This window comes from Cetorhinus maximus, chromosome 11, assembly GCF_964194155.1.
Source record: "Cetorhinus maximus chromosome 11, sCetMax3.hap1.1, whole genome shotgun sequence".
Taxonomy (NCBI): Eukaryota; Metazoa; Chordata; class Chondrichthyes; order Lamniformes; family Cetorhinidae; genus Cetorhinus; species Cetorhinus maximus.
The window spans coordinates 61,310,753-61,321,965 of record NC_135889.1 but is presented as its reverse complement, the minus strand read 5'-3'; the positions used below and the strand labels follow the sequence as shown (position 1 = coordinate 61,321,965).

General features: G+C 41.0%; 1 protein-coding gene across 1 annotated transcript in view; it reads right to left on the bottom strand.

The window, feature by feature from the left end:
* Nucleotides 1-489: 489 nt before the first annotated feature.
* Nucleotides 490-11,213, bottom strand: part of dnah9l (dynein, axonemal, heavy polypeptide 9 like) — a 361,205-nt gene continuing 350,481 nt past the window's right edge. The window contains exons 60-62 of the mRNA XM_078552084.1: nucleotides 2,026-2,138; nucleotides 879-1,019; nucleotides 490-737 (exon numbers count right to left, since the gene is read on the bottom strand). Coding sequence (XP_078408210.1) covers nucleotides 490-737; nucleotides 879-1,019; nucleotides 2,026-2,138 — 502 coding nt within the window. The remainder of the gene's footprint in view (nucleotides 738-878; nucleotides 1,020-2,025; nucleotides 2,139-11,213) is intronic.

Below are 11,213 nucleotides of genomic sequence, written 5' to 3'. Positions count from 1 at the left end.
GCTTCTAAGGCCTGTACAGGAAAGCTTATATTCTCCAGTTCCATTGCTAGTTGTGCATCATACTCAGCAGGCAAGAGAAACCTACACCTGTCACTTTAGTTCCCCATGCTTGAACTACAATCTCAAACGTGTGCACCTTTCCAGTTGGAAGCAGAGCCTTCTGATGTTTAATGTACTTGGCTAGGGTTATCTTTAAATATCTGGGCTAAATTAACAAAATGTTCTTCGTAACGTCACCCATGCTATTCAGGAATACTCAAATTGCTGAGTACTATGGAAGACCATTCTCTCATGTGAGATGCCTCTGGATGTTTTATTATATCAAAAACATTCTACATTGGCAATAGTGCGGAGGTTAAGATATTGATGAAGGATATCGTTGGATTATAGAAGAGTGAACCTAGCTCCAGTATCAAGCACAATAACTCCGCTGCAACACCCACACTAATGTCACATTTGCCTGTGACAAAGCAGCATATAAAAACACTTTTACACGCACAACAGCAAAGCAACACCAGCAAGAATCCATTTTGCAGTTCTCTCTTTTGTTTTCAAATTGAAAGTGCAAACATAAGTCGGTCCTCTAAGTTTAGTTTTATAAACAGGACATTCATAAATATTTCTCATTTCCTGTTTGTCATTGGGGATTGCTTTAACAAATATAACGGGCATCAGGGGTGTCAATTCTTTCAACCGGGCTTCTGCTATATGGCCATTCTGGATGTCCCATCGTGCTCCTGTGATGTAATAAGAAAGGGGCAAATTAAGTAATTGTACAAAACAAGCTTATTTGTTTCAATTTTGAGGTACTATGTTGAGAAAAATATAAACAGACAGCATAAAAAGTTATAGGCACGTGAATCGTTCCCCTCATTTACCTTCCATATAGAGTCCATAAATGTAAGCTCCTTCTCTTGCAGGTTGTGTAAAGTCTTCCTTCAGTTTTTTAGTGACATCCACTATCAGGTGCATCTTATCTAGGGGCCATTCATTTTTCCTTGCCAAACTTTGCATTACAGCTGAAACAATTTTGAAATTTAAATGAAACCTAATGTTAAAAAATATGGAACAGTGATGCGTTGCTTTCACACATACATACAGAACTATGGGAACAAAGACAAGATAACTGTACAGTTCCCAATATGTATTAAGTGCTGTTTTAGTTGTACTGCTGGGGAAAATTATGAACATGAAAGTTGGTGCATTCCCACAGAACAGAATATCGGAAGGTCTTGTTATTCAAGCTGTCCTTCTATCACTTAGAGGGATGTTAACAGTTGCTTGGTAATTAATTTTTCATTTAAAAAATATTTTGGTCTACTTTGGTACAAAATTGTTCGTAATAGGTCAGTGATACATCTAAACCAGTCACTAAGCAATAGTTTACATAGATTTAAATTGCTGTGTGAATTACTTAATATAGTGAGCATGTATTTTGCCACAATCATAAGAACATTACCCAACACATTAGAAACTAGAATGAAAACGGAAAATGCTGGAAGAACTCAGCACTGAAGAAGAGTCATACGGAATCGATGTTAACTCTGTTTCTCCACAGATGCTGCCAGACCTCTTCAGTTTTTCCAGCATTTTTTGTTTTTATTTCAGTATTTTGCTTTTACATTAGAAACTAGGATTGGTTTGTCCTAGCTGAATGCCTCCGTCTAGCCCACTCACCCATCTAGCAGGAAAAAGAATTAATAATGAGATTGTGAGCACAACGTAGCTTTGAAATAGCACAATCGATCAAAACGTTTGAAAAACTCTAGGCCTGCCAACTGTCCAAAGAATTATAAAGCTATGCAAAATCATGTGTACAATAAAGCACAAAAATCACGTGTACAATTTAGCACAGTTTTTCCACTGCAATTTGTTTATTTTCCACAATTATGCCAAACTATTTCAAACCTGTCACCTGCATCTTTAGCAGAACTGTCAACTGTTTAATATTGAGATTTAAAGTAACATTTTTTGAGTTTCAAAATAGACTTATATACTTTGAAAACAATTATGATATAATATTACCTGTAAGAAAGGATTGTGGGTTGAAAAAACCTGATATCCAGATTACACTAGGAAGCGACAGATCTTGTGTCCAAGTGTCAAGCTCATGGCAACGAAGAAGAAGATCACTGTACCTTCAGTACATAAAAATGCCATACATGTTTCAGTTTTTTTTATACATACACATTCATATAACTTGACTTGATTTTTGTTAATGACTCATATTACGTACCTTAGATGAAAAGCTTGGCAGCCCTGGGGTCAGTGACCACAATACCCAAGTCTGGGATTCAGCCCTGCTAGATATCAGGAGCTAGACCTTTAAAGGGATGATGCTAAATATACAGTTGGAAATACCATAATCCACCATAAATACCTCTTGGAATTTATGTTGTTAGATTCTCTCATGAGCATTCTGGAAGTTCAGTTAAGGTGCTTTAATTACACAATATCATCCAGGGATGTAACACTCCGTTGTGATGCAAGTGGATACAATGTTTTATATTTCAATCTGTTCGAAAGCAGACTGGGCAAACACTTGGTGGGATGAAATGTAGACTTTTATTTCCCATCAGCTGGTGGAATTTAAATTCAATTAATAAAATCTGGAATTGAAAACTCATCTCAGTGATGGTGACCATGAAACTATCATCATTTGTGGTAAAAAAAAAACCCATCTGGTTCACTAATATTCTTTAGGGAAAGAAATCTACCATCCTTACCTGGCCTGGCCTACATGTGACTCCAGACCCACAACAATGTGGTTAACTTCTTAACTGCCCTCAGTTCAAGGGCAATTAGGGAAGGGCCACAAAAGCTGGCCTTGTCAGTGACACCCACATCCCATGAAAGAATAAATTTAAAAAATGATCTGAGCTAGTTCACACTATTCAAAATATTTCATTTCACTCCCAAGATGATGTTTTGTGACATCTATTTGCAATGGATAACAATAGATATGATTTAGTATCTTGTTTTGAGCAAGGCTTAATAAACAGCTCTTAAATTTCTGAAACCGTGATGCTACCATTTATACAATTAAATCAACTCCTCACACTACTGAGAGAATTACTAGTGTATGTTTTGAGTCCTCATGAATTAATCCACTTATATGCCTAAACCTTATTCACACAGAATCACAGTGCAGGAGAGCTCCTTCGGTCCATCGAGTCTGCACCGACACATGAGAAACACCTGACCTACCTAACTAATCCCATTTACCAGCACTTGGCCCATAGCCTTGAATGTTAGGATGTGCCAAGTGCTCATCCAGGTACTTCTTAAAGGGTGTGAGGCAACCCACACCCACCACCCTCCCAGGCAGCACATTCCAGACTGTCACCACCCTCTGGGTAAAAAAGGTTTTCCTCACATCCCCCCCTAAACCTCCTGCCCCTCACCTTGAACTTATGCCTCCTTGTGACTGACCCTTCAACTAAGGGGAACAGCTGCTCCCTATCCACCCTGTCCATGCCCTTCATAATCTTATACGCCTCGATCAGGTCGTCCCTCAGTCTTCTCTGCTCCAACGAAAACAACCCAAGTTCAATTCATTCACTGCATTTTCTGGTTTTTTTTCAGATTTCAAGCATCTGCAGAATTTTGCTTTTATCTTTGAATTCATTCTCTCGTTTTCAACAGGCATGACCTAAACTAAGTTACGAACTGCTCTATTCACAATTCAAATTTTTCCAACAATTGATGAAGGAAAGGATAACCAAATAACCTAGGTCCAACATTTTTACCTCTTTTAAAAGTCCCGATTGTTTATTTTGAACAGAACACTTGTCTAATTTTATATTGCAGAGAGCAAATTGAGTCATTTGTTAATTTATTTTGAAGTTATACTACATGTTTGATGTTTGCGTTACAAGATGTAGCACTATACATAGGTGCTACCTGAAGCACACACATTAGCTGTTCAACTGCTTTTAAACGTCTGATGATTGGCATGAGCAGACTATCATGCTAGTTCTCGTCTTTCATTGGAAATTTCATATGCAGTCAGACCTTTATGTGTCTAAGCATATATTCACGAGTTCTGCTTTTTCTATTCAATAATGATAGATGTAGCAGAAGAGAAGCTGCCACTCATAGCTGCTGTTAAAGAGACTCAGCACTAGTGTAGTGTAACAGAGCTCAAACAGAGCTTAGGTGAGGTAGTTTAAACATCAACAGGTGCAAAACAGACTTATTGACACTCATTTTCACCTTCCCACATCTCTGCCTAAGACACACCTAAGCTTGTGCTCAGTCAGATGTGACCTGAGCCCTCAAGGATTTTCAAGTTCAAGCTGTTAGCATTGACCAAACATTTCCCAGGCACAGGTCTATCCCTTGGCTGCAGTCTGTGTCCAGACTCGCAGAAATTCAGCACCCTTGCTGATCTGAAAGGCCTGTACTAGTAGCTATGACTGCCTACTATGGGTCAAAGACGGCAGTCACTAAGCATACAGCCCCAATCTGTATTCTGTTGGTTTTATGGAAGGAAACCATTTACCTCCTGGCAGTACCCAGGTCCCACTTGGATTGAGAGCTGAGCAAAAGGCCTAACCCAACAATTATTTCTTTCTGGGCACTCATGATAATTGCCACTTGGCTGCTGTACTTACAGGAGAATGAGCAATGGTGCTGTTAGAGCTCTCCCTTGGCTCAGCTGTGACTCCATGTAACAACCACTCAGTCAGTGAGTTGTTGGTTGAAGTCCCACTCCTGAACATGAGCACAAATATAGGTTAACACTCAGTGTGGTAACACGGAATGCTGCATTGCTGGAGGCCCTGCCTTTTGAATGAGACTGTCCCCTCAGGTGGGCTATTGTGAAGAAAAGCTGGGCAATTCTCCCCAGTGCCCTGGCCAATATTTATCTCTCAACTAACACCTATAAACAGCTAATCTGGCCATCATTATCTTGATGTTGTGCAAATTAGCTGCTGCATTTCCTCCATTGCAACAATGATTATGCGACAATACTTAATTAGTTGTAAATGCTTTTCACACACCCTGAGTTGTGAAAGGTGGTATAGAAATCCAAGGTTTTCTTTTCTCATTTGTAGAATGACCCAAGCATGAAAGGGGAAGTTATTCTGTTCCTCACCTTGGCAGCATAAAGGTGAATACTTAAGTTCTAAATCTAGTTAGAAATGGTGCCCCCCAACCTTGATACTATTCAAGGGTGCACCAAATGTGAGCATTTAACCTGCTAAATAAAGCCATTGGTTCTGGAATCAGTAGCTCTCAGCACTGAAGATCCATAACAGAAACCTTACATATAGCAGTGCCATTTTGAAATGAAAATTAAGCCAACATAAACATCTGAATTTATTCCTAAGAATCAGTGCTTACCACAGGTGTGTAACTAAACTTTCCATCTACTTAAGCAGATTTTTTTCAATCAAACCCTTTTCTCTTGTTTCATCATTGCTGATGCAGCACTACAGTTTAAAAACTGAATCAGCTCTGATTTGCCTGTCAGATCTTCAATGACTTAACTATGTGTCCATTAGAAACTCATTGTTTTCTCTTTAAGCACCTATGCAGACCCTTGGGTGTGTTCTCCAAATACACAGGATTGAATTTTATTCTTACCGTATGCATCATTTGTGGTTTATTTCCATATCATGTGATGGCTTTCATTTAGCAAAGTGAATATATCTACATCAACAATTAAATATTGATGTCAGCGCACTGGTATAATTTCAGAAAGGTGTCATTTTCTGGATGAAATAGCAGAAAGATAGAGATCATTTCCATCCTTTTCATAGGGCAGATACAAGACCTCAAATTGTGGTGAAAGGCATGAATGCGTCTCGGACTCTGATGTGGAGGTCCTGCTTCAGGATCTGAGGGACTTAAGTGAGATGATATTTGCCAAGTATTTGAGGAAGAGGATAGGCTCTCAAACCAAACAGGTGTGGATGGAAGTCACCGAGGAAGTTGGCAGCAGAAGTATGGTCCCTTGAGCATGGCGACAGTAGCCTAAGAGGTTCAAGGATCTCAGGTGCTCAGGAAAGGTAGGTGACACAACACTTTCAGGTGCCAGGCCCCACACTGGCTTTCCTAGCATTTTCCTACACAACATTCCTCAGACCAACACATATTGCTGCTCTAATCCTCACTGTCCAAGGCCCCAAACACTCCTCCAAGTGAAGCAGCGATTTACTTGCACTTCTTTCAATTTAGTCTACTGTATTTGCTGTTCACAATGCAGTCTCCTCTACACTGGGGAGATCAAATGCAGACTGGGTGACAGCTTTGCGGAGCGCTTTTGCTTAGTCTGCAAGTGTGACCCTGAACTTCCAGTCGTTTGCCATTTCAATTCACCATCTTGCTCTCACGCTTACATTTCTCTCCTCGGTCTGCTACAATGTTTCTTTCCCTAAAGGGCATTAGTGAATCCGGTAGGTTTTTATGATAATCAGCAATGGTTTCATCGTTACCATGACTAAAACTAGCTTTTTAAAAATTCATTCATGGGATGTGAGCGTCACTGGCTAGGCCAGCGTTTATTGCCCATCCCTAACTGCCTTTTGAGAAGGTGGTGTTGAGCTACCTTCTTGAACTGTTGCAGTCCATGTGGTATAAGTACACCCAAAGTGCTATTAGAGTGGGAGTTCCAGGATTTTGACCCAGCGACAGTGAATGAATGGCGATATATTTCCAAGTCAGGATAGTGAGTGGCTTGGAGGGAACTTGCAGGTGGTGGCGTTCCCATGTGTCTGCTGCCCTTCTCCTTCTAGCTGGCAGTGGTCGTGGATTTGGAAGGTGCTGTCTGAGAAGCCTCCATGAGTTCCTGCAGTGTATCTTGTAGGTGGCACACACTGCTGCTACTGTGTATCGGTGCTGGTGGGAGTGAATGTTTGTGGATGGGGCATCAGTCAAGTCAAGATGAGCTGCTTTGTCCTGAATGGTGTCAAGCTTCTTGAGTGTTATTGAAGTTGCACTCATCCAGGCAAGTGGAGAGTATTCCATCACACTCCTGACTTGTGCCTTGTAGATGGTGAACAGGCTTTGGAGAGTCAGAAGGTGAGTTACTCGCCGCAGAATTCTCAGCTTCTGACCCGCTCTTGTAACCACAGTATTTATATGGCTAGTCCAGTTCAGTTTCTGGTCAATGGTAACCCCCAGGATGTTGATAGTGGGGGATTCAGTGATGGTAATGCCATTGAATGTCAAGGGGCGATGGTTAGATTCTCTCTTGTTGGAGATGGTCATTGGCTGGCACTTGCGTGGCACTATTGTTACTTGCAACTTGTCAGTCCAAAGCCTCGATATTGTCCAGGTCTTGCTGCATTTGGACATGGACTTCAACAGTATCCGAGGAGTCGCGAATGGTGCTGAACATTGTGCACTCATCAGCGAACATCCCCACTTCTGACCTTATGCTGGAAGGAAGGTCATTGATGAAGCAGCTGAAGATGGTTGGGCTGAGGACACTATCCTGAGGAATTCCTGCAGTGATGTCCTGGAACTGAGATGACTGACCTGTAACAACAACAACCATCTTCCTTTGTGGTAGGTTTGACCCCAATCAACGGAGAGTTTTCCCCAATTCCCATTAACTCCAGTTTTGCTAGGGCTCCCTGATACCACAATTGGTCAAATGCTGCCTTGATGTCAAGGCCAGTCACTCTCACCTCACCTCTGGAGTTCAGCTCTATTGTCCATGTTTGAACCAAGGCTGTAATGAGGCCAAGAGCTGAGTGGCCTTTGTGGAACCCAAACTGAGTTTTAGTGAGCAGGCTATTGCTAAGCAAGTGCCAATGATGACCCTTTCCATCACTTTACTGATGATGGAGAGTAGATTGATGGGGTAGTAATTGGCTGGGTTGGATTTGTCCTGCTTTTTGTGTACAGGACATACCTGGACAACTTTCCACATAGCTGGGTAGATCCCAGTGTTGTAGCTGTATTGGAACAGCTTGGCTAGTGGCACAGCAAGTTCTGGAGCACAAGTCTTCAGTACTATTGCTGACATATTGTCAGGGCCCATAGCCTTTGCAGTATCCATTGCCTTCAGCCGTTTCTTGATATCACGTGGAGTGAACCATATTGGCTGAGGATTGGCACCTATGATGCTGAGGACCTCCGAGGATCAACCCACTCAGCACCTCTGGCAGAAGATTGTAGCAAATGCTTAACTTTTGCACTGATTTGCTGAGCTCCCCCCATCATTGAGGATGGGGTTATTTGTGGAGCTTCCTCCTGCAGTGAATTGCTTAATTGTCCACCACCATTCATGACTGGATGTGACAAGACTGCAGAGCTTAGATTTGATCCGTTGGTTGTAGAGTCGCTTAGCTCTGTCTATCACTAGCTGCTTATGCTGTTTGGCACAAGTAGTGGTGTTATAGCTTCACCAGGTTGACACCTCATTTTTAGGTATGTCTGGTGCTGCTCCTGGCACGACCCCTGCATTGTTAATTGAATCAGTGTTGATGGTAGTAGTAGAGTGATGCCTTGATGGTAATGGTAGAGTGGGGGATATGCCGGGCCATGAGGTTACAGATTGTGTTCGAGTACAATTCTACTGTTGCTGTTGGCCCACAGCACCACATGGTTGCCCAGTCTTGAGTTTCTAGATCTGTTCAAAATATATCCCAGTTAGCATAGTGGTAGTGCCAATAATATGATGGAGAGTATTCTTAATGTGGAGATGTGACCTCGTCTCCACAAGGACTGTGCAGTGGCCACTCCAACCAATACTGTCATGGACAGACACATTGTGGCATTTTTAGTTCCAGATTTATTAACTGAATTTAAATTCCACCAGCTACCATGGTGGGATTTGAACCCATTTCCCCAGAGAATTAGTCTAGGCCTAATCCAGTGACATTACCACTACGCCACCATCTCCCCACTCCATCATAAGTTCAGGTATGGAAATATTCACTGATGATTCAACAGCATTCAGTTCCATTTACAGATCCTTCACCAATAGAGCAGCCCGAATCAGCATAGCAGGACCTTTAAAACATCTTACCTTGGGTTGGCAAGTAATTGTTAACATTTGTGCCATCTACTTACTATTTTGAAATGAAAAAACCCCAGCCATCTCTGCCCAACAACAGCATCACCATCACCAAATGTCTCAACTTCAACATCTTGGGAATCACTATTGACTAGAAACTTAATCATGACCACGTGTAAAGAGAAGACTGGGTACTCTCTGCATAATAGGTCCTGACCCCATAAAGTTGCTGCACCATCAACAAAGCTAGTTAGGAGTGTAATGGAATACTTGTCATAAGCCCGGATGGATGCACTGGGAACATTACTCAAGAAGTTTGACACGATTTAGGACAGGGCAGTTTACTTCATTGTATCCCTTGCTACTGAACTCTGCATCCCCTCTGTGGCTGGAGTATATGCTATCTACAGGGAAACACAGCAGCAACTCACCAAGGTTACTTTGATAGCAATTTCGTTCTCTGCGATCTCCACTCCCAAGAAGAAATAGCGCAGCAATGTTACGGGAATGCCATACCCTACAGATCATACACCATGCTGATTGCCATTCCTTCATCATTGCAGAGTCAGTGTTCTGGACCCACCTACCCAGAACCATCATGGAAGCACCATCAGCACAAAGACCGCAGCACGTCAAGGCGAAAATCCATTATCACCTTCTTGGGGCAACTAGGGCTGAGCAAAAAATGTGGCCTTGCCCATCTTTTACATTCCAAGCACAAAGAAAAGGTATCAGGGTCAAATTTATTTGCTTGTTCCTGTCAATGACTGCCAGAATTTTGGCAGAACAGCCAACGTACATATACTGGCCCTTCCTACAGATACTAGGAAAAAATGACGGTTCAGTAAAAGCAATTCTTTTCCAGGGCAAATAATATTCAGTTTGATGAGTTGGCACAGGCAAGGACAGTTGATTCTGAATTGTGCCATTAGCTACTCTTGTTTTGAATGCTAATGGCTTTGAGGAGGAATGTCCCTATTTTTAAAAATGAAATTAGTGATTACAACTAAATATTCCATAAAGCAGACTGAAAAATATTATGAAAATGATTCAGCAAATCAATAATCACTGAATTGAATCTAATGGACCATTTTTCTATCAGTAGAACTGAGGATGATTTTTGATCTGTTGGATTGGGCAACTGTCTGCCTGTTCCAAAATCAAGATGGGTTGGACACAGACAGGAATGGAGCAGTAAATAGTGCGCTGTGATTTTCAGCCTGCTACCACTCCATTCATGCTCAAAAAACACTCCCGATAAAGACAATCATTAAGAAATTCTGGGGTAGATTTTCAACCTGCTGCCCACTTCCAATTTCTATATAACAGGTGACCTATTCACTCCTTTATCTTGTCCTATATAATACTTTTTCTCATTAGTCCTAGATATTTTTGAAATCTCTAGAATCTTGTTTTACTGTTTTGTCAGTTACTCAAACTCAAAAATAATTAAATACCTTTTGCCTCAATGCCATTTCTGTGCGGGGCAAAATTGCAACTGCAGTATCTAAAAAAACACAATTTGCACTTCTAGTGTATTCACCACAATTAAGTGCAGGTCGAAAAATGCAATTCAATTGCATTTATATGGCAGTCAAGGTTTCTTAACTCATTTAAAACTAACAATGTCACCAGAAGATGGTGGATGGTGTCATTACTGCAGCAATGTAGAATGACTTCAGGTTTTAACAAGTAATCTCACAAGACAGCACTCAATCTGTCGTACAAATGTTACTTGCAGGAACTAGTCAGTTTCAGGAAGGAGCTGAAGTATGTCTCATAACATAAAGGTTCAGAAATGATTGTTTTTCAATTTCATGATACTTTCTCTGCTATGTACTTCATCATACTAAAATAAACAGCTTTGTGGGCTGATATTATATTCTATGTAGTATTTTGTCTTCTAAAGATTAAAAAAATGTAAGTATAAACCATTTTCAGTAGCAGTTATGCCTTGCAGAAGAAATGGCATTAATGATAAGTGGGTCTATTTATAGTGTGAAATCCCAGACTGTGCTTAAAATGATTGAGCCCTGGCAGATCGCATGCTTGATATAATTGGTATACAACAGTGGCTAGCCCAAATTGTACATGATTATTAATCAAAGTATTCTGAGCGAACTAAATTTTGTATTGTACTGCTGATCTCTCAAACTGTTGTTTTTCTTCACCTGTGGTCATTTCTGGCGATGGGGACAAGGTAAATGCAAACTTATTTATAAACACAAAATGAATGTTC